Below are 17,765 nucleotides of genomic sequence, written 5' to 3'. Positions count from 1 at the left end.
GTCTCACGTAAGTTTCCTAGATGAAGAGAAAGAGTACGGCTCATGTTGACCATAATATATGTACCAAAATACACATCACCCAGTTTAAGGATAAGAAAATAAAGTGACCAAATTTGTATGAAAGAACAGATCTGGAGGAATTTCTGTTTTGATATCCTTGAGTAAAAATGTTTTCCTTCAAATTATTTGTTCAATATGGCATTGAGTTTTTAAAGTGCTCAAATGACTAATGATTTTATAACAGTCCCACAAAAATATAAACAGATATTACGTAATCATCTTACATTTGAGAACGACATGTAAAAATGATATCACTGCACAATGATTTATTCAACATGGAAAAGAAATTTAAAAGCCACAATGTGTTTGTTTTTAAATCAAGAATCTTGCAATAATAAAAAAAAATGATTCTAAAGTAGATGTTACTATATTAAACGCTGTATTTTCAATATACCAAATTTCTTAAGCTAGAGAAAATGATCACAGAATATGAGTCTTTAATCATTATTGTCAGGTTTTATTTTTAACCCCTTCTTCCAAAGCTCAAGTTTCTATGCCTGCTAGACATTTCCACCTGAAATTCACTCTATATTTAAAATTCTCATTATCTTACTTTTCAAATTGTCCTCTCTTCCTGATTCTCTTACTCTGGACATAGAACCTATGCCCTTATCAGAGCAGAAGCTCAAATCGCAGAGGAATATCATATATATCTCTCCCTGCCAGCATTCAATCAATTTTCAAGTCCTCTAAAATAACCTTACCAAAGAAAACGTCTGATTACAGCAATCTCCTACCGAGTAACCTTTTGTGTCCTCCTAAGGAAAAACATCCACCTTCTTTCCTACAGTCTATAACTAACCACACATGTTCCAAATTCTTTCCAACTTTATATTCCATATTCCTCCTCGACCACTCTAATCCAGCTAAGCCAACATGGATCAGCTAATACATTTCCCTGGCCTCTCACTTTCCCACTTACTAGTCTACTCATGTAGAATGACTCCATTCCCATTTCTCATACTGTACTCTAGCAAATCCTTAAGACTTGTCTCAAATGCCACCACTTTCATGAAGAAATCCTGATTTCCCCTGCCATGAAAATTTCTCACTTTCTTGACCCTCTAAATTATTTTACTATGCCCTTTATTACGGTTCACCTCTTTAATTCTATGTAATTTCTTTCTGTATTAAAATATATTTACAATGTCTTGAGATCAAGAAATATTTCTAAGTCAGTACTGTATATTCCATAGCACCTTACCCATAGTGGGTATGCATTCAAATATCATCAGTTCAGTAAAATATTGGAGAATTAACCTGAGAATGAATAAGGACTTCAACGATGGACAATTCTTCTATAATTTATTCATACATTCAAACATGAATCCAAAGTGTTCCAGAGACTATACTAGGAGCTCATGCAATTTCACAAATGAGGATTGTTCTAAAAGTAAGAGAGGAGATAATGAGCCAGGAGGACAGAACCCATCACAATTAATGCAACATCATGACTCTAAACATTTTGACAAATACAATATTTTAATGTCTACTTGTTTACTTGAAGAAAAAAAGATTAGTGTTTACTCGTATATTTGCATGAAAAAATAGACTCCATCTTAAACAGAAAGATCCTGGAAGAGTATGTAAATGAAATGTTTATGAACTGTGAAGGAATGTGTGTGTTTATCTCAACTCCCTCAAAAAAAAAAAAAAAAAAAACACTAAAATGATGGTTTAGGAATACAAAAACACAAATTAAAACAGCAAAGATAACATGGGGTATGATATCAACAATGGAGAGGTGTAAACAAAATCTGGCATGGTGAAATGTGGATGAGATGGTGGTTGGGAAACTGATGGAAGAAACATATGAAGCTTAAATCCCACTATCTTCATAAAGGGGATCACCTTGAGAAGCAAGCCCATCTTTCCCTCACAACAGACCTCAGAGGCAATAGAAGGAAGCCAGGGTTCAGCTTATGATTTAAAAAAAAGAAAAAGAGGAATTGTGTTCACGTCTGTATATGAGATAACCTGACCCCCAGAATCATCTGACCCCAAGCACAAGCCAGGCAACTCTTCCTCCACAAACCCAAAGACAAGTAGAGGTGGGCCAGAAGGGGCTCTAGATGTAGGAATAACCTGTACAGTGGAAAGGAGAGCTGGGATTGCTGAGATCAGTGACTTTGCTGACTAGCCCAGCAAATATTTAATGAAAGCACAATAAATGCTATCTCGAATTTACATTCCAAAACTGAGCTCTACAGACACTCATCAGGACCTGCTCTCCCCATGGCCTTCCCTAGCTCAATGAAGCCCAAGTTGCTCAGACCAAACACTCGGGAGATAACCTTGACTCTTCTATTGCACATTCCATACCCCGGCTATCAAGAAATCCTGTTAGCGCTCACTTAAAATATATTCTGAATCTGACCCCTTCTCACCAGCTCCACTGTCACCTCCCTGGTCCAAGCCATCATCATACCTCAACTGGATGCCCACAACAGGCTCCTAACTGGTCGCCCTACTTCTGCTCATTTCCCTTCATCTAATCTTAACACAGCAGCAAGAGTAACCCCTATTAGGGGCGCCTGGGTGGCTCAGTCATTAAGCGTCTGCCTTCGGCTCAGGTCATGATCCCAGGGTCCTGGGATCGAGCCCTGCATCGGGCTCCCTGCTCAGCGGGAAGCCTGCTTCTCCTTCTCCCACTCCCACTGCTTGTGTTCCTGCTCTCGCTATCTCTCTCTCTCTCTCTGTCAAATAAATAAAATCTTAAAATAAAAAAAAGAGTAACCCCTATTAAAAAGTAAGTCAGGGGACGCCTGGGTGGCTCAGTCTGTTAAGCAGCTGCCTTCGGCCCAGGTCATGATCCCAGGGTCCTGGGATCGAGTCCCACACCGGGCTCCTTGCTCAGCGGGGAGCCTGCTTGTCCCTCTGCTTGTACTCTCTCTGTCAAATAAAATCTTAAAAAAAAAAAAAAAAAGTAAGTCAGATCATGCCATTCCTCTACTCAGAAGCCTCCAGTGGCCCCTCCTCACTCAAAGTAAAACCCAGAGTCTTCGAAATGTTCTATAAACTCCATAAAATCTGACCCCTCATGACTTCTCTGACATTATTTCCATCTTCCCTTTTTCTTAGTGTATTCCAGCCATGCTGACCTTCCCTCTTCCATTCACACACATAGACAGACACACATTTATACAGATGCAAGTCAATAAGCATCAGGTATAACTCAGGGTGGAAACTGGCCAATTTTGAACAGAGAAATGACATGATCTGATTTTCATTTTAAAATAATCACTCTGGCTGCTTGTTAAGATTAAATGGTAGGTGAACAAGGGCAGACAGAGGGAAACCAGTTAGCAGGCTATCCAGATGGTAATAGACTGGACCAGGAGCCACTGCGGAAATGGTGGACATGTTCTGAAGGCAGAGACAAGAAAATGTGTGGACAGATTATTGACTATATTTAAAAAATGACAAAAATCAAGAATAATATCCAGGTTTCCAGCCTGAGCAACCTGAATAATGGAGTTGGCATTAACTGAGGTGAGGAAGACTGTGGATGAAATAGCTTTGAGAAGCTGAAGGTTAGGAGTTCAGTTTTAGACATGCTAAGATGTCCTTTAGACATCCGAGTGGAAGTTTCTGGCAGACAACTGGATACATGAGCTTGAATTTTAGAGTTGGAGGTGGGGCTGGAAATATACATTTGGGAGATGATAGCACCCAGATGCATCAGTAAGACTACATGAGATCATCAGAGAAATGAGTTTAGCTAGAGAGGAAAGGGGGTTCAAGGAATGGACAATCGAGTGTTCTGATATTTAGAGGTTGTGGAAATGACAAGAAACAGCAAAAAGAGACTGAGTAAAAGCCAGAAAATGAGGAGAAAAACCAGGTGAGTTGGATGTCCTGGAAGCAAAATGAAAAAAGTGTTTCAATAAAGCAAGTGATTGGCTGTGCTAAACGCTGCTGAGAGGTCAAGTCCATCAAGGACTGGGAAATGACCACTGGACTCAGCAATCACATGGTCATTGCTGACCTTGGAAATGTTTTTGTAGGGTGCTGTGGGCAAAAAGTTGGTGGATTTAAGAGAAAATGAGAGAAACAGAACTGAAGAACCGAGAAATGGGGCAGTAGCTGGAAGGAGATGTGACTCAAGAAGGGAGCTTTTATTCATCATATTCTTTTTGTACCTAGGTAAAAGGAGGTATCTAAAAATACCAATAGGATAAATCAAGTTTAATATTAAACAGCTGGTTTTCCCTGAATACATTGACCTATTTAAGTTCATATTTATCACGTAGGCCCTCATTAGGCACTGAAGGAATATTTTCTTTTCCCCTGGAAAAGAGCCAAACTAGAGCAGTTAGATGATGTTTAATGTTCAGAGACTTCAGATATCCTGTTATGTTTCATGGACATTAGTGACCTTTTTGGGGCAATTTCCACCACTGTGTCTGGTCTATGGTTAAGACACATCGTTGCCTTGCTAATCTATCATCTATCCCAGCTGAGTTTCTAAGTTTCCCAAGCAAAAGATTTGTGAAGCCCTAGAGAAAAACAATTTTTTTTCTTTAAGAAATTACACAAATGAAAGCAAGACCCAAGATCAAAACAGCTGATGCAGACTTCCTGGTTGTATTTAAACCCATGAAATGAAATAAATAATCCTAACAAAAACTTCACCAATCTTTAAGGAATCCATGACCATTCTTGTCCGGTTTTCATTGAAAACCGGAAAGACTATTCCCAAAGCAACTGGTTAAGAGATTAAAAATACAAAGCAGCAAAATGATGGCAAGTGCAGGCTTGCTATGAAAAAGCACAGACAATAACAAACTAACAGCTAGACGTGCCTCTGAGTCATGGAAAAATATGTGAAATCAGGTTATCCCGGCTTAAAAATAATGAATCACACAACTTCGAATACAGATGTCAGGAAAGCACATGTGTATTTCTGAATACAAATAATAATGAAAGGATATAGAGGTATTCATGCAAACTGCAATCAATTACGTCCACAAAAAAGCAGAGTCTACGTTATTTCTTTAATCGAGAATCCACGAAGAATATCAATGAACAGAATTAACGTCCATCTCAGGTAATTACTAAGAGATGCTACATCTCATAGGAAGCAGTAATTTTCATGCTTTCTTAAGTTTGGGCTTTTTAAAAGCCATCTCTGATTTGCATATCTAAATTAGGTGAAAGCATACCCTGATAGAAAATTTGTTTTGGTAGAAAATCCAAATTTTGGTAATTATAGAGCATGGCTGAAAAGCACCATTAAAGATCCATTACATAGCTGAAGAACAAAATGTAAAACTCTATCCAGATCTGAAGCCCATAAAGGTCTAAAAAGGGAGAAGAATCTGAAAACATGAATTCTGGATCTAACTTTTTCATCAATCATGTTACTTTGGTTGCTTTGATCCCTTAAAGAATCTGTGCTTTAGATATACCCTCTCCCGAACAATAAGCAAAAAAAAAAAAAAAAAAAAAAGTTGGTGTTTGGACTACAAGCTGTTGTATAAATGATGTATAGTTGACGTTTAATATTATATGGGTTTCAGGTATGCAACATGGTGCTTCAACAATTATATACATTATAAAATGCTCACCACGATAAGTGTAATCACCATGTGCCACCATACAAAGTTATTACAATCTTATTGACAATATTCCCTAAGCTATACTTTTCATCTCTGTGACTTATTTATTTTATAGCTGGGAGTTTGTGCCTCTTAATCCCCTTGGACTACACATTTCTAAAGTTCAATGAATTTAGATAAGCTAGGATTTTTTTATGTGTGTCATATTTAAATTCAAGTTTTAAAGAAGAAGAATTTTCTCACAAAAGATATATTTACCACACTTTTTAATATATTTATAAATATATAAACGAATATAAATATATAAGTTAAAGACATACATTTAAATGTCATTTGTAGTGGAAACTGTGGTGCATTGCTCAGATCTTCCTCCCCCCACCCCCAATTTTCAGGATCAAAACACTAATTCCTCAATCTCCCAGCTGTTCCAAGTGTTTCCTGCAGAGCTCATTACTGAGACCCTCCCCAGGAACGGCTAGCCACAGAAGCGAAGCTTCCGTGCCTCTATCTAAGTGCCTCTCCCTGGAGCTATCTGACCTCCAACGACTGGTCAGTGGAGAGTACAAAGGTTTGACCTCTTGACCTCAACATAGGACAACTCTGAACTTTCATTTTAGGCAGAGCTCTTGTCAGACCTGAGGAGGCCTCTGTTGAGGCAGTTCGAGTTCTGTGGTGTGTTCTCAGTCCCTCCTTCCTTATCAATGTTGTCCTGAGCACACTCCCCACAAACTTCCTCAGGAAAATCTTTACCTTTCAGTCTGTTTCCCAGGAAACCCAACCTAAGACATTCATCCTACAGGCTAGTCAACCACAGGAGGCAAATCTTCAGTTCCCTCAAATGACTGTTTCTCAACCAATCTGTGGCCAGAATTTAGTTACTGCATGCTGCAGAATGAAGCAAACAAAACAAAACAATTCAGTTTAATCCTGTCTTGGTTCTCCAGCCATTCTCTAAAATAAGAACCGTAATAGTTGCAAACTTACTGAGAACTTACTATATGCCAAGCACCATGCCTAGCACTTGATTATATCTAAAAGATGCAGAGTAACTGCATAGAGAAGTTACTATTATTAACCACATTTTAAAAAATTTTTTTAAATATTTTATTTATTTACTTGAGAGAGAGAATGAGAGAGAGAGAGAGAGAGCATGGGGGGGGGGGGGTCAGAGGGAGATGCGACACTCAATCCTGGGACTCCTGGATCATGACCTGAGCCGAAGGCAGTCGCTTAATCAACTGAGCCACCCCAGTGCCACTAATAACCACACTTAATAAAGAAGTGAACCAAAGTTAAAGATGTCAATAGTCATAGTACTAAGTGGGGGATCTAGGCCTCCAATCCAGGCTGTAGGATTCCAAAATCCACAGTCTAACACTACACAATGGCCTCTGATCCCCATCAGTCCTGTCAGCAAACACATGCCTGGTGGTTCTGCTTGAGAGAATCCAGGTGCATTAGCAGAAAACAGTCACAGGTTCCTGGGAAAACCCACCAGATTAGCACGTCTTCCTTGTGTAGGAAAGTCAATGTCAAGCGTAAGAAACACTGAAGCACTTTAAGCAATTAACACTCCCAACCTCTGGATTCCTAATTAAATCAGTACTCAAAACTTAGTTGTACTTTGACTAAAATTGTGAGACCTACTACAGTGCTTCTGTACCTTATCTTTTGTACTTATTTTTGTATTTTTAGTCTTAAATGCTTTATCTCCATTTTTAAAAATGAAAGTGAAACTACTGAATTTATAATTGTATATTTTATAGATTTGATTTTTCTGTACATTGGCACAGTATGTGAAAACAAGGATTAGATTTTTCTCTAGCAGGGGAATCTGACCTTTAATGCTCCACAATAGAGAAGGGCTTAGTAGTATGGACAATCCAGAACTTTCAACTGCATTTTTCTCTAACATTTTTATAGTTTCAGTAAATGTCTCTCCTAAATAGCAATTCTTTTTTGTTGTTTGACTCCAACAACAAGGATTTCCGAAAGCAAGAGGAGTTTCAGAAATAGGAATGCCCTTGGGGCACCTGGGCGGCGCAATCGGTAAAGCGTCTGACTCTTGATTTCGGCTCTGGTCATGATCTCAGGGTCGTGGGATTGAGCCCTGCATCAGACTCAGCATGGAGACTGCTTGAGATTCTCTCTCTCCCTCTCCCTCTGCCCCTCCTCTGCTTGTGTGTGCAAGCGTGCGCACGCTCTCTCTCAATAAATAAAATCTTTAAAAAATATATATATGAATGCCCTGAACGTCAATGGATGGTGAGTCAGGTGAGAGCACAGAACAGCTAGCTAGCAACGTGCCTTTCTGCCAGGCAGGTCCATTTTTATATCTCACCTGTGCCATTAACCAGCTGTGTGACTTTGGACATGTTATTTAATCTCAGGCACATTATTTTCTGCATCATACAGGATGAACAATACATGTCTCATAGGAATACAATAAAAATTAAAACTACAATATTTTCAAAGTTTATGAAAGAACTTCTTGGGCACTTAATTAGTAGGGACTATTATCCTTAACAAAGATAAAGTGTTTACACACTTTTTAGTGGGAATCAGGAAATGGGAAATTGCTTTGTGTTGCTTTATTTCACAGGAACCCTTAAGGGAAATACCCAGTGAAAATGTTTGAGAAGCATGCATTTTACATGTAAGTGCCAAGTCGAAGTAATTAGACAAAAAGAAAGAAATGGCAGGAAAAGACAATACATTAACATAACAGCACGATGTAAAATTTAGCTTAGAACTGTTTGCTTTACTCAAATTCGTTCCTAGGCAGCAGCAAGATTTGCCTCTTTTCCCCCTTATGAAAATAGAAACTCCCTTGGGGGATAGTAGGAGTGAGCCAGCCAGTAACCCCCCCAAAATCTGGGAAGGCTATAAACCATTTCCTAAGCCTACACAAGTACACAGATGGCCTGATGAAAAGAACTTCCTTTGCCTTAACATTTTTTTTTTTTTTTTGGAAGCCAACTATTGTTACAATTTAAACTATGAGATACAGATACCAAAAAAAAAAAAAAAAAGATATTTAAAATAAGAACAAATGTGAATACACAACCTAAACTTAAAAAACGAAGACCTATTTCCTAAGAAATATTCATAGCATTTGTCAGATAAGCACAGAAATTAGGAACGAGGGATTTTCCACTGTTAGCCCAGGGAACGGGGGATGGAAGGTGAAAAAGAACCTTATTGTTTTTGACCAGAAAAACTCATGGATTGTTTCCTTTTGCCTTTGGTGTTTCTCCCCCAACCACTTTTGCCATAAGTACATCCCCCCTCCTCTTCTGAGCTAAAGAAAAATAGCCACCATGACCTTACAGATTAGACTCAGAACAGAGCTGGCAATCTAGTCTTTAACTGAAAACACTTCAGCCATAAGACATTTCTCCTTTTTCTTTAATCCCTATAACTTCCTCTTCTCTAGCTTCACCTTCCAAGTAAGAGTATGCCAAAACAGAACAACAACAACAAAAAAAGATGAGGGAAAGAGAATCTATCTATAAAGTATTTCTCAAGCTAGATCACAAATGCTAGTTATATATTAGGTGTTTTCACTCTTTCAACAGATTTGCATTGGGTTACTCTGTGTCCCAGACACTGTGCTATGAATGCATCTTTGAAAGGGTTCCTGGACCTTTTGGTTAGGAATAAGGAGGCATTAACCAAATAATCTAAGGTCACTGGTGTTGAAGACTGTACAGAAGCACTTATAAGAGGAAAAGGTCAAGAAACAACCTACTAGGAAGGGTCTGTGAAGGCTTCTCAAGAAGTGACATTGAATGAGGTGGGAAAGATGAGAAGAACCGCCCGGGCAAAGAGAGTGTCAGGCATTTGGAGTGTGCATTAGTAGAAGAAGCAGACAGAGGTTGGTTCCCAAGGGCGAACAGACTAGTTTATACCAAGACCCAAATGAGGGAAAGTGAGAAAGTATTAAGTAAGTGGGTGAATATAATTTAATGAGATTGTTTATTAAAGAACTTCTCAGAACTATTAATATGCTAAGAGGCACTATGAATTTCTAAAAGTGATGTATATCAAGCAGTATTTTCCAAACTATTTTAGGTCATAGAAAAATGCTTTTTCTTTCTCATGTTTTTCCTCAGAGGATTTTCAAAGGACCATGTTCCTTTATGAGAACTGAAGAAGTGGCCTGGAAGAAGCAGAAGGAATAAGGAAAAATCTTTTCTTAATTGAAAAAAGTAAGAAAGAAGGAAAACTGGGGGAATATAGAATTCCAGGTGTCCAAACTTTTGCCTCCATCCAATGCACTCATGAACTTGAATCTTCTGAAAAAAGCCTGCACTGGCCTCAGAGGCTTAGTGCTGAGGGCTCACCAGTCCACCTCCAGAGTCAGGGCAGCGGGTGATGATCCTTTGCTGCTCTTAAGGAGACTCAGGGGTGCTGTATATCCAACAGAGCCTCACTGAGGTGAGGAACTCGACTGTCTCCCCCCCCCCAGGCAAACACATCCTAGTTCCCAAAGTAGGCACTAAACCATTATGTTTCCTCCAAGAATAATGTATGGTTGTTCCTATTCTCACATCTTAGGATTCCATAGGAAAAAAAAAAATAATCATCCTTCATTCAGATGACAAAAATGTCAAATATCTGAGAATATTCTTACATCATTTTAGCTTTTGATTAACTTGTTTTATCTTTATACTGCTATCCTACCTTTTCTTTTTTTTTAAGATTTTATTTATTTATTTGACAGAGCGAGAGAAAGCATGAGCAGGGGGAGAGGCAGAAGGAGAGGGAGAAACAGGCTCCCACTGACATGAGATCAGGGTCCCCAGAACACAAGTTAGGCATTGTAACCCTTCACCTTCGCTAGTGCCTCCTAAATTCTCCCTTCTCATAAAGAGCACTGTGAGGACTGTGTAAGCACTATCCTAAGGGCACTGTAAGCTGTGTTGGGCAACTACTGATCTAGCATAATGGTTGTTAACTGCTGGCAATTCTGCCCTTCAAGGTTTATTTGGCAATGTCTGGAGACATTTCTCATTGTCACAAGTCAGGGGTACTGCTGGCAGCTAGTGGGTAGTGGTTACCGGTGCTGATAAACATCTGATAATGCACAGGACAACATGCCACAGCAAAGAATTATCTGACCCAAAATGTCAATAATGCCCAAGCAGGAAAGTCCTGATCTAGCAGAAATCTCCTTCTAAACATTCCAGGGAGATGGCTTTCTAAGTTTCTGGACTGGTCTCATTGTTAGAAATGTCTTTATCATATTGAATCAAAATATATTTCTCTGAAACTTTTTACTGTTAATCTTATTTCTACACCTTGGGATCCCAAGGGAAAAATATCTAATCCTTCACCTACATGACAGATTTTCAAAAGCTGAGACTACTGTGATATCGCCCAAATTTTTCATTTTCAGGTTGAAAAACCACATTGATGTGCTATCCCTGCTTCTCAAAAAAAAAAAAAAAAAAAACATAATTGCAGAAGTGAAGGCAAAAATCCAAATTAAAAGGAAACATTCTAGGATTATTAAAAATAACAATAGTGTAGTTACCAAATACTGACCACCACCAGAGATACCCTCCCAGGCACAGAACCCATGAGTGACAGAGTGGGGCTGAATTCTCAAGTTCACGTTCTTTGTGTGAATTTTACATTACATATAATTGTTCTCCTTTTCCTAACTCTGGCTCCTACTTCTGGTTACTCTTCCATCTGGTCTGTCCCCTTCCCCCACTCCTCTCTCCCTCCCAATTGTGCCTGCAGCCAGCCACAGGCCTATCACAGCACTTGCCCCAATCACTTGCTTGGGAATCAGGTCAGGCCACCAGGAGCCCGTATGTCCCACACACAGCTCATTTCTGAATTTCTCCTTTGCCCTGTGAAAGGATCCTAGGACAACTGAAAGAGAGTAGATCTAAAAGCCTCTTCTTGGCACGCACCATAAGAGAAAAATTCTTGGATTTTCTGTTTTGAGGAGCATAACATTTTCAGTGATACAATGTATACTAAAAATTAACTATATTCTTTGTTTTTACTGAAGCTGGGTGATGAGAACATGGCGGTCCATTATACCATTCTCTCTACTTTTTTGTATGTTGGGAAATATTTTTGTAAAAAAAAAAAAAAACCCTCTCTTCTCTATATTTATCATTCAGCAACCACCTTCTTTTCTTATCCCATATTCTCTATTTAATGCTATGGTGAAGAAACTATTTTCAAAATAAAGTCTCAAGTCACACACCTTAAATATATACAACTTTTTCATTTTTCAATTACACCTCACTAAAGGTGGAAAAAAAAAAAGTTGCACACAAAGAAAGATTAACTTCAGAAGTAAATTTGGTATGACCCCAAGAGTAGACCAAACTCTTTAAACTACTTAAATAAAGACAAACGTACGTGCACACTTTCTCCCTATTCCCTTCTTTTTAATGTTACCAACTTCATATTTATGGGATACATGCAATCAGAGAAATGGAAATGTGTCTTAAACTACCAGAACTAAACACGGTGCTTCTGACTGTAGTGGATGCAATCGTGTGAGAATGCCTTCATGATTCAGCTGAAGCATCATACAGGAAGGTTTGTTTGTCACATTTACTCACCAAGGATCCTAAGGTCTCCTGGAACTAGGGCAATATTAAACCATGTTGTAGGGCATGCATACCCTAGAGCAGTGAAGGGCATGACGTGCCTACTTGGCTCTGGTGATGGCTGGGTCCTGGACTCTGAGGTCCTGGCTTTCAATCCCACGAAGGCAACTAGGTTTTCACTATTCCTCATAACAACACATTTCCCCTCTCACTCTAGCCAGCCGCGCACATGGCACCAGATGAAAGGGTGTCTGGACTGTACTCCTCTATTATCAGGTCGAAGAAACAACAGTAAATTAATTTCTTCCCCAAGGAGGCCAGTGTTGCCATCTTCCTTGATAAAATGGAATGTTGTCAATCATTTCACTAGATGCCAAACTACCTTTCTTTAATCATTAATAAATAAGTCTGCTACCTACAAACAGAATGCAAAATTTGAAGGAACTGAAGCAAAAATATATTTTTCCTTTAAAGAAATGCTGTTGAACAAATCATGTCTGTTTTTTCTCTAACTCCCTGACACTTCCTTTTTGTTTCTTTTATCCCTTAAATATAGATTTTTTTGGCCTGTCTTCACAAGTACATGTTCTCAAGGGGCAAACTCACAATGAAAATAAAAATCGTAATAATTGCTAGCATATATTTACATGTACCTCGCACCTTCCATGTTCCAGGCTTTGTTCTATATGCTTTACTTGTGGGAGTTCACTTAAACACACAACATACCTAGGAGTAGATACTGTTTTTATCACAGTATTACTCTGAGGAAACAAATGCACGGAAAGATGAAGTAACATGGCCAAGGGTTCCAAGTTTTCAACCTAACACATCAAATCTGAAAATGGTTGCTATTCTTGGGGCAGCTGGATGGTGCCGTCAGTTAAGCATCCAACTCTTAGGTTCAACTCCGGTTGTGATCTCGGGGTTGTGAGCTCGAGCCCTGCGCTGGGCTCCATGCTCATCGCAGAATCTGCCCCTCCCCGGCCTCTCTCAAATAAATAATAAATCTTGAAAAAAAAAAAGTTGTTGCCATTCCCAGGAGAGCCCCACCCCTACATCTCAGCACTTAAGCACCCAGTGATTTTTCTGTCCCCGCATCTGTTCAATTTGCATATCTTAAGCATATATTTAAACATGTGGGTCCTGTTCTTAGTTACCTTTGCTAGAAATTGGAAAAAAAAAAAAATCAAGTCTCCATCATCAATGGGAAATATTAAATAAATTACAGTACTATCCTACTGTGAAATATTAGGCAGTCATTAAAAAAGAATGAGGCATATGCAAATAGAGTAACATGGAAAGTTGTCAATGACATATTGTTGAGTAAAAAGAGCAAATTATAAAACAAATGATCCAGCAAACGAATGTCAAACATCTATATATGCCTAAGTATAGAGGAAAATGTCTGGAAGAATATATGCCAAATACTGGAGAAGAAAGAGGATTGAAAAGTGGGGGAAATGAGGAAAAGTGAATTGTTTACTTTTTGATAATATGCTCATGCTATACTTACAATGCAAAAAAGAATGTTAAACAATGTCTGATAGGCTAAAAATATTTGGTGACATCATTACTTAGCCAGATCTTTCCCCCACCCAATATTTATTCCATTTTATTTTTTCAACTTTATTTTCCTTTCCCTCCCTCACACACAGTCTGGGCACCAATTACAATGGACTTTTTCCTTTCTAAACACTGCCTGGATTTTCTTATGCTTCCACCTCAACTCAGAGTACCCTTTTTGTCATTAAATTCAATCTCTCTAAAAAAACCATACATATTATATTTTGGTACATATTTCGTAAAAGGAAAAATGTAAATATCCAGGAAATTTTCTGTATTTTGAATCACCAATCTTTAATACATTTCAAATATATTGCTTCCTGAATTGTAAAGTGTCCAAAAATAATAAAGAGTTACAAAGTTTCTGAACAGATAATATTTCTTTGTATAAAAAATGGCTTTCTTTAACATTTAGGGCATTGTGATCGCCTTGAATGATTTTTAGAATGAGGTAGAATACACACACACAAAAGAAAAAGATGCATGTCACTCTAAAAAATTTTAAAAATCAAAAACAAGTTTCTTACCATTGTAAGGGTAAATGGATGATTTTCTAACGCAGACACACTGGGACAATGTAGAATAATATACTAAAAAACAACAAACATAATTTTTAAATGACCAAAAAGAAGTGTAAGTATTCTAATGATGGCACGAATACTAATTTTTAAAAATTATATAAAGATAAAGGAAATTTGGGGCGCCTAGGTGGCTCAGTCAGTGAAGCATCTGACTCTTGATTTCAGCTCAGGTCATGATCTCAGGCTTGCGAGATCAAGCTCCGTGTCCAGCTCTGTGCTGTGCATGGAGCCTGCTTAAGTCTCTCTTCCCCTCTGCCCCTCCCCTCCCTTAAAAAATTAAAATAAATAAATACATACATAAATAAAAGTTGCTGAACACTGACTCACCTGGCCAGGTCTTGCTTTAAAATTTTCTTTGATCATTCGGATTTCCATGACATCTGAGGGATGGCTTATGACCGAGATGATGGTAACTGGTTTATTGCTCCGGATACACCTATAAAGTCTTTCAGCACAATACAGGCACAAAGGTCCAGAAATCCAAAGCCAAGTCTAATGGAGAATTTTTAAAATATACTTTAAGAAATTCTTGTGTTGAAGGAATCTTTATATCCTGCTCAATTGTTTATTTCATACATTACAGTAATGGTATTGTAATCTGTATTTTAAACAATAAAACGTAAAGAAAAATCTGTAAAAAATAAGGTGCTCACTGTGACTTATTCAAACAAGACTAAATATAAAACAAAAGAAGTAATGTGCCACATTAACAGGTATGCATACTTTGTTTCATATTTCCTTCTGTGCATACAGAATAAATGCATAATGTATGTATATGCAATATCTTCATCTAAAAAGAGAAGAAAGGAAGTTAAATGCTCAAATAAATCTGAAGACAACTTTAGAAAAAAATGCACCAGTCCAATGTTTGTTAAAAAAAAAAAAATCCTGGATATATGTATGAATACTTTTTTTTTTAAAGATTTTATTTATTTATTTGACAGAGAGAGAGATAGCGAGAGCAGGAACACAAGCAGGGGGAGTGGGAGAGGGAGAAGCAGGCTTCCCGCCGAGCAGGGAGCCCGATGTGGGACTCGATCCCAGGACCCTGGGACCATGACCTGAGCCGAAGGCAGACGCTTAATGACTGAGCCACCCAGGCGCCCCTGAATACTTTTTTTTTTATTTTAAGGTATTAAAATGTTTTAATTTTCAGGAGTAATTGGAATTCTTCAAAATGTCAGGTAAGGGTTTTTTTTACGCTTATTTATTTATTTATTTTTTACTTGAGTGTAGTTGACACACAATGTTATATTAGTTTCAGGTGTACAACTTAGTGATTTGACAAGTTTACACATTATCCTATGTTCACTGTAAGTATGGCTACCATCTGTCCCATTACATCAGTATTACAATATCATTGTTTTTCTTATGCTATGCCTTTTACTCAACTCTGGGTGTTTTTAATGCATATAATATATGCATAATGTACACATACATAATGTATATACAATATAAAATGTATATGAACGTATTTTAAAATATAGAGTATACTAAGCATGTTGCTTACAACTTACTTTTACATAATAAAAATAATATGAACAGAAGGTATTATATAGAATTTGGAAAGTGTAACGATTTTGCATGTGTGCTGGATGGATAGCCCCAACCCCAGGATAACCCACTGCATACGCTTAGAAGTACAGAAGCCTGTCCTGTCTGTGTAGCCAACCCTTCTCCTAGAACTGCACGCCATATTTCCCCCATCACTGGGAGGCCACCGACCCAAACTTATTTTAATGGTTACTTTTTTAAACCTTATTTACATAGCTATTTCAGACCTTTTTCCTTCCATGCAGACAGATCATGCCTCTTCCTGATATTTAGTTGCATGCTGTGTGAGCAGTAGGCGAGCCCTGCAATGCAGCAGTCTTGCAACTTTGAGACAGTCACTTACCCTTTGAGCATCAAGTTCCACATAAGTAAAATGGGACTCAGAGTACCTTCCCTGCCTAACAGCTAGCATTGTGTGAAGCCAAGAAAACTCTGCAAATTGCAAAGTCTATGAGAAACCTAGAGGATTATTATTAAAAATAAACACAAGACTAACATACTCATTCCAAAGTCATCTACAAATTCACTCTACTTTTTCACTCTTCTTTCTTCTCTTCTGAAAAGAGACATTTGGCATCACTGTCCCATAGGCAAAGAGTGTTAATTCCCACATGGACAGCTCCCATACTCACATGGGAAGATTAGGGCTCTTATGGAACCACTCGCTGGGTATTTGGGTAAGAACTTTTCCAAGAGCAAGTATTTTAGTCAAAGACCTGGTTTTGGACTCTACTTCTGCCTGTATTTGGTTGTAGAGTTTGCTCAAGGTCTTTTATGTATTGAAGTCACAATTTCTTCATCAGAAAATCAAGGATGATAGTAATTGCTTCAAAGGGCTATTGTGAATATTAAAAGAAATTATGCAAGCAGTACATTTTAGCACAATACCTAGCAGATGATACCAAGCATTCAATAAATTGATTTTACAATTTATCATTTATATCATTCATAATATCATACCACAATATTATGCTATACGATAATAATAATTACAATTAGTATTAGTTCTTTCACTATTGCTTTTATTATTCAACCTACTTTTCTCAGTGGATAGGGAAAATGTCTTTGTCACTTCTCTTTAGGCAAGTACCAGTGCCACAGTATGCAAAGATTACATGGCCAGTTGAGCAGAATTTTCCATATTCTGTAATATCATAGGTCTTTCTCCTTGACCTGGCAGCTGCCTCTAATGGAAAAATAGGTACTATCTTGCTGCTGAAACATCCTGAAATGTTCTACAATTGCTTTATAAACCTCCAAAAACATGTTTAAATGCAATGCTGATCAATAATTATGGAAATATGGACTTGAGGAGACCATCAAAGATATAAAATTAATCTGACCTGTGGAAAATTAGCTTGAAACCTGGGCTCTTCCACACAAATGTTCACGGATCTGTTTTGGGTAAGTTCATCTGGTTTTGAAGGTCCTCCAGGGAAAGATTCATGAAAATGTTCCAAGCCATGGCCTGGTAAGTGAACATGCTGGTAGCGGGTTCCATTAGGATTGATGCAGCCAGGAGGGTGGGTATCTAAATTAGCTTGATACTTCAGCAGCCCTCTGAAATTAAATTAAGGGGGGAAAAAAGGAAGATGAAAACAAAATTGAAATCAGAGGACATGGTGTAAGAAAACAGCCTCTTTTTCTTATTAACTTTCCGCAGCATTTATCTGAAAAGTGCTTTTCATATATCTTACTTAGGAGCAATTGAGAAATCCTAAAACTTCTAATGAATTCTTTACTGCGGGACTAAACCAAGAGCATTAGCCCTTAAACAAATGCTACAAATACATGGTAGGGAAGAACACATCAATCTTTCCAATTATTCTTTAATTTCACAGCCTTTATTTCAACTCTGTTAGGCA

At 38.0% G+C, this 17,765-nt stretch overlaps 1 protein-coding gene across 1 annotated transcript in view; it reads right to left on the bottom strand.

The window, feature by feature from the left end:
- Positions 1-17,765, bottom strand: part of NOX4 (NADPH oxidase 4) — a 160,696-nt gene that overhangs the window by 74,182 nt on the left and 68,749 nt on the right. Inside the window, exons 7-9 of the mRNA XM_032397656.1 lie at positions 17,244-17,460; positions 14,674-14,838; positions 14,293-14,355 (exon numbers count right to left, since the gene is read on the bottom strand). Coding sequence (XP_032253547.1) covers positions 14,293-14,355; positions 14,674-14,838; positions 17,244-17,460 — 445 coding nt within the window. The remainder of the gene's footprint in view (positions 1-14,292; positions 14,356-14,673; positions 14,839-17,243; positions 17,461-17,765) is intronic.

Source organism: Phoca vitulina, unplaced genomic scaffold, assembly GCF_004348235.1.
Source record: "Phoca vitulina isolate PV1807 unplaced genomic scaffold, GSC_HSeal_1.0 scaffold101, whole genome shotgun sequence".
Lineage (NCBI taxonomy): Eukaryota > Metazoa > Chordata > Mammalia > Carnivora > Phocidae > Phoca > Phoca vitulina.
Note: the sequence above shows the minus strand (reverse complement) of the source record. Positions and strands in the feature narration are given on the sequence as shown.